Here is a 14578-nt window from a genome sequence, read left to right on the forward strand (position 1 = left end):
TAAAGGTGATGAAACAGACGAGCTAAAGTTAATTGTTTTGTGTGTCTTTTGCTTTGAATAATAAACTGGAATAATAAACTGAACCTAACGTGCAATAATTAAAACTAAGAACAATGTGGAATATATGTGTTTGACTCTGAATCTGTATGAATGAATTATTACAGGTTTGACTATACATTTCTGCATATTAATTTGTTTTCCTTTGGGGTTTTTTGTAAAGTGCCTTAAAACAGCTAACTGTGACTAGTGCTACATAAACCAAATCCAAATCGCATCACAAGATATTTCTTCACCACAGAAAACATTTGCAAATCTCCAAAACCTCTGATTGAACCTAAACGAGTCAAGTTTAACCATTTCTAACCTACAAAGTAAAAGATTTTGTGCAGTGCAGATGATCTGTCTTTACCTGCAGCTTCTTGCCTGTCCAGGTCAGTGTCTGCGGATTCCCCGGGTCGGCTGGTTAGTTTTGTTGGGTTCTGGTGATGAAAGTGACAGAGTATTTGAAAGTGATCTGCAACCGTACCCTCTCTCAGATGGCCTTAGGGTGACGTACCAACGATGGCTGAAGGATCACAAGCCGCAGGGCTCTAAAATTCTCATCAATGAAATGCACACCATCCCAAAGTGTCAATCACGGAAAATAATGATCTCTTGGAAGGCCAAAGGCTACAGGGCGGTGCTACAGGCACTGCGTGGGACCTTGAAAAAAGTCCGAAGACTGCGGTGTGTGTACGTGTCTAAATATGTGAAGATGAATAAACCACAGAATCCAAGATAGAATTGATCCAATCGATGAAAGCCCAAATGAGTCTGATTGACAGGTGGATCGTTTGACTTTTGGTATCGGAAAAGAAGGGGGCTGTACAATCGCATAAGAGATGATAAAAAAAGGGCAGATTAAAACGCTGTCCCATTTTTAAGATACTTGTGGTATTTCATCTACTTTCAACAATAGCCAGAGAGAAACAAAGCTGCTACAAAAAAAATTATAGTGAGTCTATACACCCACGCGCAGTGCAAATGTAGCCAAGGCCTATAGCAAATTTGATCTACTGAGCTGAACAATCCTTCATTCCTTCACTTGTCCTGAAGCATGCACACCACCATCTGTCTTCCCAGAAATCAACGCAACAATCTGTTTAGCAGATACCTGAAACAGCTGAAAAATGAAAGCACTTGTTGTAAATCTATCATTGTTTCACCAGAATGTCGATAGAAAGCGGAGGCATTACTAGACTTTTTGTTTTTCTTCAAAATTGGAGAGGACAGAATGATATCTTTTTTTTTTCGAACCAGGCTTTTGATCAATAGATTAAAGTGAACTTATGCTCTCCAACGATTCATCTTGTCAGACACTCTCCCACTTAGGTTGAGCATACCGATAAAACACATAACAAAACAGAACCGACACACTTTGGCAGTGGGGTCCATTACTGCTGATAAACTTTTTTTTTTTTAATAAATCATCAGGGCCTCATCATAAGACATGCTGAACTTCACCCTGATGGGGCAGTAGCGTGACCCCCTGCACAACATTGGAGGCATTCTTTCTCCCCTTGTGTTGTTATTTTTCACAGCCAGCCTCCAAGGTCAGGACACCTAAAGCCCGGGTGGTCCGGGTACTTTGTCTGTTCAGCATGTGTGTCATCGCCGGCCTCGGGAGCCTTAGGGCTCGGCCGTGAGCTGGAATATTTCTCGGCTGATAACTTCAAAGAACAACGAGCCAGGGACTGCAGTCATGTGCTGGATTCTTGTGACCGCACCGCGGCAGAGAAAGGTCACGACCCAACGAGCTGTAGGTTCAAAATCCAAGAGTGCTACAATCAAAAGATTTATCTTTTAGCACACCAAGAACACCACATTAAAACATTAAAACTCCCCTCCCCTCCCCTCCCCCCATGGCACTAAGACTGCTGAAACAATCACACCTCGCCTCGCTCCTCGTTGCCTCATTCGTGACGTCGACAATCAGAGAATCTCCCTGAATCGGCGTCGTCACCGGCAGCGGAGTGCGCAACTTAACAAACAGGATTGTGATTAATGGGAGTTAAGAGTGGCATCTTTACAAGCCACACGAAAAGAAGCCACAGGCGAGAGAAATGGGACCTGGGTTGAATAACACCGCCAGAGCTCAACACTGAATCAACGAGCATGACAGACAGCCTTAGCAGCACCGGCGTGAGGTGCTGGGCCGCAGCAGGAGGCGAGCAGGTGGCGCAGACGAAACCATCCATGAAACCAGGTGTTTAGGGGCCTTCTGCAAACGGCCAATGCATCACAGTGATGAATGGAGGAGGGGTCGACAGCAGGGATATGAGGTGTTGGATTCAGTGATGCCTAGAGAGGGGCGGGGGGGGACGGATGGCGATAAGAGTTTTAGGGTTCACCTCGTTCTGCTGATCCCCTCACCACCAACCGTGCGTTTTGTCCATCTTAATAGCATGCCACACACACCTCCAGCCGGGGAAAATATGTTCAGCATGGAGTTTAGGTGTCACACCTGTAATCCTGCATACTCTGGAGATAACCATAACCAGCTTGAACGACATACAGTTGAAGCCAGAAGTTCACATACACTGTACAAAATGAAACATTCTCCGTTTTTTGTTCCTCAGGGTCTGAAGTTAAATTAGGCCACGTTCATTTCGTTTTAGGTCAGATAGAATTACCAAAATGGATAATGATAGAAAGAATATGTCAGAGACTTATTTATTAATGACTGAAGTGTCATAAGCTTCCATACATTTTCTGCTTGTATGGTTGCATTGCTCTTGCAAAACAATTTGGTCAACTGTTTTGGGTTTCCTACAAGCTTCTCATAGCACATTTTTCACTTTGAGATGGCCACGTCAAAACAATGACTATATTGTCCTCAAGCCACTTTGTAACCACTGTCTGTATGCTGTGATAACAACAACTTATCGTTTTCTTGCCACAATTCCTTAAAATTCAGATTTGGGGAGCTCAAAACTCCACAAGTTTTGTCCATCCTGCTGCAAATTTTCCACCTGAGCTCTACCAGAGTTACCATGGGGTCACACTGCTGCCCGTCTGATTAATGCGGCCCTGGTCTCAGTACTTAGTTCAGATAAGGAACCTCGGTACACAGCAAATTCAAAAGTGTTAGATTTCCAGTGTAAGTGTTGTATGTTAAAAATACAATGTTAATTCAACAACATGAGTATTAGTGAGTATTAGTTTCCCTAACACTCACTAAAGAGTTCAACAAAAAGCAATCCATTCCATTGTTGATTTCTAAATTAACACCAACAGTAACTCAGTCTGATGTTGATTTAGAAATCAACATCAGACAGTTCCTCCCACAATTGTAACATATTTGTGACATCACACCTCAGGGAAGGAGCTACAGGTAGCAGCAGAATTGCAGCAGAGGGGACCTAGAGGGAGCCCAAATGGGAGGCAGAACATGCCTTTAGGGATTCAATTTTTTTTTTTAATCACATCTGACAAGAACTGGAAAGGAGAGCCCTGACTGACTGATTTTAGTGACATAGTGGGTGTTAAATATTGAATAAAATGTTGTGCTACATGACTGGTTTTATTTTCACTCTTATATTTAACTTTATGACACACAAAACTACAAATGAGTCGTCATTATTGTCTCCAGGTGCATTCTGGGTAAAGCTTGTCACCAACGTCATCATCAGTCACTTGGCAACAAATGGCAAACTAGCTAGAGCATTTCTACGGCCCACGTTAGCATGTTTTGAATTTGTGTTGTTTCATTAGTGACCTGCAGCCTGATGTTTCTGTTCTTCTCTTGGTTTGTTGTACTTCATGTCAGATGGACTTCAAAAATGACAAAGCCGCTCTCTCTGGTGATGAAACTTGTTAGCTCCGCTATTGCGGGCATGTCCATATTGTAAAGTTAAATTATCATGAGCTTTATTATTTGGGCCCGGTCTTTAGTCCCGCCCCCCGGCCAACTCCGTCTTGTTCCGCTACTGCGTCACATGTTTGGAGGAGCAGAGGCAGCAGTATGGCGTCTTGTGTGGAGATTATTATAACAAGGTAAGTTCCATGTTAAAATGATTATATTTTTGACTATTTTTTATGGAGGCATTATTTTTCAGTTTACGCAAGAGTATCGATTCATATACACAGTTCGCTTAACGTATGTTTATTTGTTTGGATATCATGGTATATATGACTATTTGTTATCTTAACCGAACATTGAAACTATCAGGAAAATCTGGAGGCCATTTGAGTTAACATTATTTAGCTGCGGAGGTCGTTTTCTTTAAGTTTTTGGCTGTAGACTCCAAAACGGGGAAGTGGCTGTGCTGCAAAATGGGGGATTGGCTTGATCTATGCCACAGGTGTCAAACTCCAGGCCTGGAGGACCACTGTCCTGCAACATTTAGATGTGCCGCTGCTGCACCACACCTGAATACAATAATTAAGTGATTAGCAGGACTCTGGAGAACACATCTACGCAATGAGGAGGCAATTGAGCCATTTGACTCTGGTATTTTATACCTGTAGCATATCTAAAAACTGCCAAAATGTTTTTTCTTTGTTAGTGTGTCATGTTGGTCACTGAAGCCTGTTATGATGACTTCAACACATTTCTTCAGACAGTTTGGCACGACTTTTAATGCTGTCAATTTTTTTCAATAAGCTGACTAATTTCTTTAGTAATAATTTCTGACTTTTTTATGCTTTATCTTGTAAACAGGGTGGGCAGAGCAATTTGAATGAATATGACGGTGACACACACTGATTAGTTTTGTTCAAACTTCATTTTAAAAATATTTATTTATTATTCTAATGTTTCTGCTATATTTCCTGTTTTTGCTTCCAGGCTGGAAGTCTTCCTCCTTCATGTTGGTGAAAACAAGAGCAGCACCAAAGACACTTCACCATCAGTGATTACAAGACCATCCATGGCCGCTTCCAATGAACTTTCAAAGCACACTTCACCTTCAGTGCAAAGTACCATGAATGAATGACCTTTGTTTGATGTTTGATGTTTTGAAATGAAAGCAGATTACATACTGCAAATGGTACTGGTGTTTTTGTAGATTCAAGTTGCATCTAATGTCTTAAAATGAATTTGGGGATTATTGATGGCCAGTAGTTTCTGGGGAAAAAAAGGTTTTAATTACTCTAGTGGCTTTCATTAGGTAGTAAATTGACAAAAAGTGGGTAATGAGAGAAGGGGAAGACCAGGAAGCGATCCCACGACAGCCGCATTGAAAACTAGAGCCTTCATATGAGGGTTGTGCTTAAACCCCGCGCCACCACAGCATACCCTGCCAGTAGTATTTCAAAACTCAGATTTCTATATTAATATATATACTTTACACTGTTCTGTGTTACACTAACACGTTCATGGTGTTCTGACAAAATACACTAGTGTTGAGTAAGTCAACACTGATGTGTTTAATTTCAACTACTGTGAGTGTTAATTCAACTATATCACAAATAACACTTTCAAAAATGTAATTTCTACACCATCCAGAGTGGACCAAAATAGACACTTTCAAAATGTTGAATTTAACTCCGTAGGAGTTGATGGAACACTTCCAAATTTCCTGTATAGGCTTGTAGTTGCAGTGGATGAACTGAGCAGTGAACCATGAAATATTTAAATCGTGGAGTATAGTTGTATAAACTAACCCTGCTTTATTCTCCCACACATCCTGATCCCTGACCCATCTTTGTCCTCATGATGCTCTTTGCTTTTTTTAATATTATACAATATTTTGATGAAATTTAGTATATTGGACTTTCAGAGAAATCAACAAAGGAGACTAATGGCAAATGGACAAAAACATTTTTCTGATTTTAATTAGCTAAAAAATGTGTAAATGTTAAACTGAAAAAAAATAATCTAATGATTAAAAAACATACTAATATAGTTATTCCTGCAAACGTTTGAACCGTAATCTTGACCGGGCTGGAGAAGCGTTCGTTCTCAACCTTCAGTTATGCCCTGTTGTGCTAGAGAGCGTGTTTTTGAATGTCTTTTGGTCTCATGTCATGGCATTAGCTTGGCCTCGGAGTTATGCTGAACAAACCAACAGGCCTGTCATTGCACTGATAGATATTATTGAAGAGGGTCACGCAACGCTTAACTCTGGCACTCAGCGTGAGCTCTGCCGTCTGATTGAAAGCTGAAACAAACTCAGCGACAACTGGGTCTTACGTGATACCGGGAGAATCACTCTAATTTAGTAATGTTGGTAGACAAGACAAAGAAAAAGTTTTTGTTTCTGATTTTTTTTTTTTCTTGCACTAAACTGGCCCCCAAAGTGGTCAATTGGTTGGTGCAAAATTAATTGCATCTTGTTTTGTAAACAGATGTTCTGTAATATTGTTAAATATATTCATACTTGGGATTTATCAAAGCTGTAGATAAGTATTTGGGTTTTATTTAACACATACATATATTCATACCACACATATTCTTGTTATATAATTTGTGAAAGGTGTATCTTTTTGCCTACATTTCAATCTAAATCCATTATTTTTTCTTTGTGTGTAGCTTGTTACAAAAACGAATGTAACTTTTATGCTTGCTTTTGGACTGCAGTTGCCAGACATCTGTAGTCTATTATTACTTTTCTTTTCATTATATGTAGAAAACATTGTGCCACTAGCATTCAGACAACAAATACGTTTTACACTGACCAACCTTCCTAGAAGACTGACCTTGGTTTGTGTTGTTTTTGTCTTTCTTCAAAGCAGATGGTAGATGTCACTGCATGACAGACCATAAATCAGAGATTCCAGCTGAAATGATGTCAGCCCTTTACATCATGTGTTGTCACCTCACGCTATGAAGACATGTGGACATGTGGTCGCTCTCATAGCTACATTCACTCCTCAGACTCACCAGAGATTTTTCCAGGGGTTAACTAGTCACATAAACAGATGAACAGCGTATGTCTTGCAGCATAAAACAAATCAGTAAGTTACGAATCAGTCCTCTACGATGATTGAGCCTCTCTAGTGACACGGAGGTGATAAAGAAGAGCAATATTAATTTAATTATAGAATGTGGCTGTATTAATTATTTTCCATTCTATTTAAAAACAAGCATATGATTTTGTTTTAGTGTGCCTTGTGTTATGTCACAATCATAAACGGCAAGAAGTGTAAAATTTGTGTAATATAATTTTATTATATATGGTTCATATTGTTTCGTTTTCTTCCACTTGTTTATCCATGCATCCATTTTCTTTACAACTATTCAAACAGTTATTTGAAAGGGGAAAATTGAGCAGTTTTTTACCTTATGTTACAGTTCTCTATTTCTCTATTTAATATGGTAAAACTACAAGCTCATGAGTTGAAGCCCCAAGTGTAAATTGTAAATGGACTGCACTTAATGAGGGAAGTTGGAAGGAAATGTATAATATTCCATTTGCCATTGCCACCCCCATTTCATATCAATTCAATTATAAAACAAAGAAGTGACGGATGAAAATTGTCATTTTTACCATCAAGTGTTTTTGCTAGGATATTAAAGCTCACCTTTATCCGCTAAATTCCCATCTGACTATTTTCATGCTACCCATTACTCACTATGAACTTCTGCAAAGCCGAAAGACTGACAGACTGCGGGTAGAAGAGCCAAAAAGTATTACAGTCTGTATCCGAAAGCTTTAATGACGTATGGTGATTTGTATTGTCCGTGCTATTCAAAATTTACAACATCAATTATTCACGGATAGCAAGACAGTCACAGTTTGGTAAAAGTTTTACTGCTCGCTACATTCTTGTTGTTGCCAGTTTCTGAGTCAGTAATTCAGCAGATTCCTCTGGAAGCGATTCTGAGAAACCGTGCACATGAACTCCTGACATTTACAGGAGCAGGAATGATTTCTTCGATTGTCTTAAAATGTGCCTGTGCAGGCATTACCAGACACTTGGACTACATGGTGGACATTGTTCATTTATTTGTGGTATTAAAGAATTTTGGTTAATAATATCAGCTCTTTAACGGAGCCATCACTCTGGTCTTTATGCGGTGGTGACTTCGTCACCCAGAATGCAGCTAGGAATGGAGCTGTACATGTGTTGCTTTATTTAAACAGTTACACCTCGCTGTAAACCTCTCAGCGCCATTAATCTGGGGCAGAGACGATGCGAAACGATCCACCTTTGAATTTCACGGCTCCCCGTTGTCTTGTGTCGCTCATGTGTGGCGACTGACCTCAGCTGATCATGTAACTACAAAAACATTTATACGCCTTAAACTTTTGCACATCGTCACCTTACAATCACAAACCTTAAATCTATTTTTTTGGGGGGAGGATTTGTGTGATTGACCAAAAGAAAGTAGTCCTTGATTGAGAAGTGGAAGGAAAGAGAAAGTTTTTTGCAAAAGAAATCCAAAAAGTTGGTATGCATTTGTATTCGGTCCCAACTCCCAAAGCTGGTTAATCCATCAAAATGCCATGCATTGCGTAGTAAAAAGATAACCAGTGAATGCACCATTTCCATGGTTAAACACGGTGGAGGAGGCATCATGATGCTTCTCTTCAGCAGGGCGGAGATGACGGGAAGATATGCTCATCAGATATGATAAGCCTTGAGCAAAACTTTTCAGAGGATTTGGGGATGGAGCGGAAGTTCACTTTCCAGGAGGACAATGATCCTAAACCTACATGTCGACCAGGTTGTATCGTGATGAACCCAACTTGAGCAAATTGAGGAAAGTGGATGATTACTTTTCATCAGCAAGATCTGGTTGAGATCTGACGGCATTTAAGCTTTTTCTGTAAAGTGGCAAAGTGTGAAAAAGTTTAAGTCTATAGATATTTTACATGTCGCCTAATGTATTTTTTTCATTAGTTGTGGTATGTCAGATTTTGTGGTACAGAGCATTTATTTTATGAACAAATTGCTCTGGGCATTCTCTGCGTTTACGCCATGCTTTGTGCTCAGTGGCCTAATGTACCCTGAACAGCTGTGCGCTTAGCGGCTTGAGATGAATGACAAGTTGATTCATGAACTATTACATGTGAAAGATGAGTGGAAGGGTGTAGCGTGAGCATCAACATCCCGTGTGCATTTAAGCTTTTCACATTTTTGACCAAGACAAACAGAAAATGATGCAACATCATGTTAAACATAATTTATGGACTTATTTATTTAAAGAGAGTTAACCAACTTTGCCACCAACAACACAAAAATTTGTTTTAGCTTTCCTGATAATGCAATACTAAAACCAAACATTTGAGAAAATAACATTGATGCATTTAAGCAGCTGTACAGATAAATTGAAGCATAATCAATGCATCGCAATGATGAAGTCAGAACTCAGTTATTTATGTCTTTTTTTTTTTAAAGTATGTATACCAAATGTCACATCTGGTAAAGGTACAACAATGTGTTGCGTCACAAGGTCCTTCATTCATCGATGACTGCGTCAAACAAACATTTCCAACAGAGAGAACAAAAAAAAAAAAAAAAGGAATTCTGTTGTGTTTAAGCTAAAATTCAGACACGTTGAGAAACGTATATCGCAGCTTTGCAGCCCAGCTGGATTGCGTTTTTTAGCAGCCAATATCCAGGTAGCTGAAAAAAATAAACACAAGAAACACATTTTACTTTTTTAAAACTACACAGCTTGTATGTACTTATATTAAATATGTTTATTTAAAATCACCCATATGGATTGAAGACTCAACTGTCCAAGACATGATTTGTTGAGAAAACTTTCATGTGGATAATAGAAATGCACTTACTGATTCGGCGTCATGCTCCAAACCAGTGTCATGATGGTCCATTTCATCATCTCTAAATTCCTTTATCACCTATTGAAGGGAACCACAAATGAACACTTTTTACATCACTTCTTGGTGCAGATTACTAAATAAATTGTATAATTTGTTCATAAAAAAATGTGTCCCACACGTTTTCTTGATGATGTTAAACAAACCAGTCATGGAGAATAATGTTATTCGATCAGGCAGGAAATACGAGAGTTTTGCGTTATCATTAACAGAACCGAGTTCAGGTTAATTAATCAAGTCAACTATAGATATTACATGACATACGGCACAGAACAACTTCTTCTGAACAACTTCAAATATTTGCAGACTTTATTCCTAGTCTCGATTTAGATAAAACAAGTAAGGATAAAATATTGTTAATAAGTGTCATCGTTGAGTTTGGCTTCAGTCAGTTTGCAGGGGTCTTGCTCGAATACCTTTTTGCTTAAAGTTAAACACAAAGTACAAACATCTGAAGTGTGGCCCTCACTTGTAACAGTTCAGTGTATCTCTCTGGGTCACTCTCCATCAGCGCTCTAATCTGGCTGTTGTAGTGCTCAGAGATGCTCTCCTCCACTGCCACTGTGCATGCCATGGCCCCCTCTTTACCCAGGAGAGCAGTGGACGCCCCTGGAGGATGTGCAAAACAAGAGAGATTAATACAAATAAAACGGTAATCTTGTCTTTTTTACCAGCTGTGTCAAGAGAGATTTTGTGTTTTTACTTATCTATTGTCTTTTTTTGTCTACGTTACAGCTATACAGACACTGTATATTTATCTGCTGCCCCAACCTAAAACAAACCCAGCCAGGTTCCAGAGTGGCAGGAGAGCCGTGGGTCGAACTCTGTTCTCAGCAAGGATTTCGTTGAATTTTGATAGGTGTTTCTTTTCTTGATCCCACATTTGCTTAAAAAACAAACAAAAAGGTTAAAATATTACTCGTACCATTCAGCTTGATCTGACAAAATAATTTAACTGAAAAGTATAAATTTTGATTCATTTCTTTTAAATCTACTAAAATATTTAAGTACATATCTAATAAAAAAAATTGATCTGACAAATGAAAAGTTATAAACCCCAAGTCTTTTTTTTTGGTCTTACTGTGAACATTTTCTCACTGTTATTAATGGTTTAAATGCAATATTCTCAAATACCGAACAACATATTGGCTGAGAAAAGCAGTTGCTAGGTTAATAAACTGATGATGGTGTCATTCTTTGAGCATTGAACATTTTTATTTATTTATTTGTGGGCATAACCTTTCATAAGTTTCAATATAAATTGAGAAACATACATGACCACAGAATGGAACTTTTTAAAATGCTCCAACTATCAATTTTTGACCAGCATATACGACCTCTGCACTATTTAAAATATATTTTAATGTTCTTTAACATGAGACCTTTTGTAGTGACAGCCAACTCTTTTGAACGATCCGCTCACGAACCTACTTTTAGACATAATGGGGTTTTGACACCTGTAGGTTTTCTATGGCATGTTTACCTGGATGAGTGGTCCAGTTCTGGACCGGCCCAACACTGCCATCTGCCCGGCGTAGATGCGATTAGCACCGTATTCACCCGCGTGATCCACGCGCAGCATCCGGTGCATCATCTCCTTCTCCGCGCTGTCGCGCGGCGCAGGAACAACACTGTAGGCACGAGCGCTGTTCTGGAGGCAGCCTGTGTAAACATTATAATGTAAACATGAGTAACTTGAGGAAATCCTTCAAAGATGGTGTCCATCTCTAACTGCAGGGGGAAAATAGTGGCAGATTTAATACTGAATAAAAAATATTTCAGTAATATCAAACAGCTAAATTTTGTTTTAAGCACGTTCACAATCTAACTTCAAAGACAATGTCATGATGCCAAGCTGACAGTTACATCATGGCTATCTTAGGTTTGTGTTTTTAGCATTTTAGCTTCACGCTGATAAACCAGCAGCTCACCTGTGCATTTTAAACTCTGTCGGATCATCGCTGGTCTGACAAACTGAGGCCAGTCACAGAAAGCCGTGTGCGCTGCTCTGTGCATTATAGTTAGTGAGGGATTTAACTGCTACCGTAGAAAAACACATGCAAGAGGACATTGAGCGTCAGCTGATAAACCAAACGCACACTTATGACGTATGCGCGCTTTACGACGGCGCCCCATTATGGCAGGCTGTTGTACCATTTAATTAACGAAACGTTGGACAACAACTTCTACTAGATTAAATTACCTTTTAAAGCGGGATTTACTGAAGTCTGTTCCTCAGACAGGGATTAAAATACCCTCAGACATTTCTTAGTCTGGAATCAACCAAGCTGTTTTTTCAAGTAAAGTCCAAAAGAGGACTCAAATTATATATGACCAGATGCAATACAGATTAAGGCCTATTTGCCTCACGGTGTGTGATGTAACATGTTTTTCTTTTTTATTTATGATTGACAATGAAAGTCCACTACCAACAACATCTGAAAAGGTGAAGGAAGTAAAGATGGAAGGACTACTGTGAGGAGTGACAGCTCATAGATGACCCGGTAACCTTTCAACAGGACAATGGTCCCAAGTATATGGGCAAGATGTCAAAATAGTGTCTCCAGGAGTTCCTTAAATGACTGTGAGTGGTCAACCAGAGTCCCAAACCTCTGACTGATCAGACTGAATCTGATTAAACATCTCTTCCAAGGTCTGAACATGACTCTGATGTTTCCCATTCAACTTGATGGAGTTCTAGTGACTCTGGAAAGAGACAGGTACCCCAAACGTGTTGCATCATATTGAAGAAGACGTGCGGCTTTAATTGCTGTCTATGATATTGAGTTAAGGCTGTGAATACTTATGTATTCCTCCAAAACAAAATTACATTATGCAGTGTTTTGTGTATTGAGAGAAAAAAAATAGAATTTCTTTTTGAAACAAGGTCATAAATGCAAAATGTGGAAAAAACGGAAGCGCTGTGAATTATACGAGCGTCATTTCTGTTTTCCGTATCCACTGTGCTTTGTGAAAACACCCACACAGGATCATGAACTGCTGAGGTGAACAGGTTCAACACCTTGGATAATTTACTTGTCTGTCACAACACAAACAAATCCACGCTTCTCTCCAGCTAATTCAGTGCTCACAGTTTACTTGGCTTACATATATTTGGCCTGAGGGGCATAAACAAACATTTAAAGGTGAAAATTACATTTTGGCTGCTCTCTCTTTGTTTTTCCTGTGCTAAACAAATTTTGACTGTTTTCTTTGTTTAGGCATGTTGTGTAAGAGGCAATTAGGCAAAGAAAATGAGGGCTTTTATGGAGCAATTTGTGTTATTTTTGAAGGTCTACAGATGGCAGTGCAGCACAGTTAAAATAGGCAGAGGGACGTTTCAGCTCATGTACACCAGCTGGTCCCAGTTTGAAGGATTTCAGTTGAAGTCAACACGTTTTTACTGAAAAAAAAAAAAAGCTTCATTTAACATTTTAACTTAAACTAAAAAGCAAAGAAAAAAAAACATCTTTCTAGAATTATAACTATGATCTCTTATAATCCTGCTGTCATGAGTTGCATTAGCAAATATTAGTCTGATTCCTGCTTTTGATGTCTAATAATGACAACAATAAACATAATAATAATGAAAACAATAAATTACACAACACCTAAAACAGACTGAGTGGAGAAATGTGTGAAGAGGTTGACTGCTGCAGCAATACGGTGGTCAAAAGTAAACAACGCCAGGGCCTTAAATGGCAGGGTGTGTTGGTTCTGTCTGTATGTGTGTTTGTGGTGAGACACCGGATATGTGTTTCCTTATCTGTCTGTCTGACTCTGGGTTGCTACATACGTGTGGCCTCGTATCGGTGGGTTACCCAGGGCTTTCAGTGCGAGTGTATGTTGGTTTTACTGCAATAAAAAAACATTTCGAATAACTTTCACAATCGCCTTTGGTGATCTTCTCTGCTTCTAATTTAAAGCAACTAATTGCTGGTGTTTGGAAAGTCGCACCGCAGAAGCAGCGCTTCCGCTTGGTTCTCTGTTTTCACATTTGATTCGGCTGTTACTGAAAATAAACTAACTTCCGATTTTAAGGGCTGATGAAAGCAAGTGCTGAAATTTATCAAGGTTTTTTTTTTAGATATTTAATCTTGAAATAATTAACAGGGACATTCAATTCAATAAAATCTGATTTTTGGAGTGAAATTACACAGAATATCTGAAGGTCAGAAAAACAATAGTAAAATATGGAACTGAGAGGCAACAGTAAAAAAAAAAAAAAAGACTTAGAGAACACAATGTTTCAGAAATCTACTACGATTGTTTCCAATCATAGTGGTAGTAAATTACAACTACCACTGAAACAAAACTATTCACTCTTCTCCAGTAGTTTCACATTTTGTCATGTATCAAACTGAAACTGCAGTGTAATTTATTTAGATTTCCTGTTGCACACTAAAACAACGTTCTAGTTCATAATTATAGCTCGAAGGAAAATGATACACGGTTTTCTAGATTTTTCAACAAAAACATCTAAGAAGATTAATATGTAATTATATTCAGCTCTTTTTATTTACTCCTAAACTAAATTACGTTGACTTAATTAGTCACATGAATTAGCTTTCATCAGTGGTGCTGGTTTTCATCATGGCCAGGCCAGGACATGGATCCAATTGAGAATCTGTAGCAAGACTTGGGATTGATGCGCTCCATCCAGTGTTAGCTTCAACTATTCTGGAAAGACTACAGGGCAAATGTGTTAATTACAAGAAAAAACTGGTGGAGATAATCTACCAAACGTATTTCAGCTGTAATTGTTGTGAAAGGTGGTAATAGAAAGCTGAACACAAACATTTCAA

General features: G+C 38.9%; 1 protein-coding gene across 1 annotated transcript; it reads right to left on the reverse strand.

Annotated features, from left to right (window-relative positions):
- Positions 1-9097: 9097 nt before the first annotated feature.
- Positions 9098-11866, reverse strand: coq7 (coenzyme Q7 homolog, ubiquinone (yeast)). Its single transcript, XM_008409169.2, has 6 exons — positions 11705-11866; positions 11257-11435; positions 10545-10659; positions 10243-10382; positions 9726-9794; positions 9098-9555 (listed from the first exon to the last, which is right to left on the reverse strand). The coding sequence occupies exons 1-6, from the start codon at positions 11787-11789 to the stop codon at positions 9478-9480; spliced, it is 666 nt and encodes a 221-aa protein (XP_008407391.1). The 5' UTR covers positions 11790-11866; the 3' UTR covers positions 9098-9477.
- Positions 11867-14578: the final 2712 nt, after the last annotated feature.

Source organism: Poecilia reticulata, linkage group LG1 (assembly GCF_000633615.1).
Source record: "Poecilia reticulata strain Guanapo linkage group LG1, Guppy_female_1.0+MT, whole genome shotgun sequence".
Classification (NCBI taxonomy): Eukaryota; Metazoa; Chordata; class Actinopteri; order Cyprinodontiformes; family Poeciliidae; genus Poecilia; species Poecilia reticulata.

Excerpts from the sequence above, each read along its gene's own strand:
- coq7 (XM_008409169.2), bottom strand. The coding sequence starts at position 11,789 with ATGCACAGAGCAGCGCACACGGCTTTCTGTGACTGGCCTCAGTTTGTC. Across the intron at positions 10,660-11,256 it reads GAACTGGACCACTCATCCAG|CAAATGTGGGATCAAGAAAA; the intron begins GTAAACATGCCA and ends TTGTTTTTTAAG. Across the intron at positions 10,383-10,544 it reads CCTGGCTGGGTTTGTTTTAG|GGGCGTCCACTGCTCTCCTG; the intron begins GTTGGGGCAGCA and ends CACATCCTCCAG.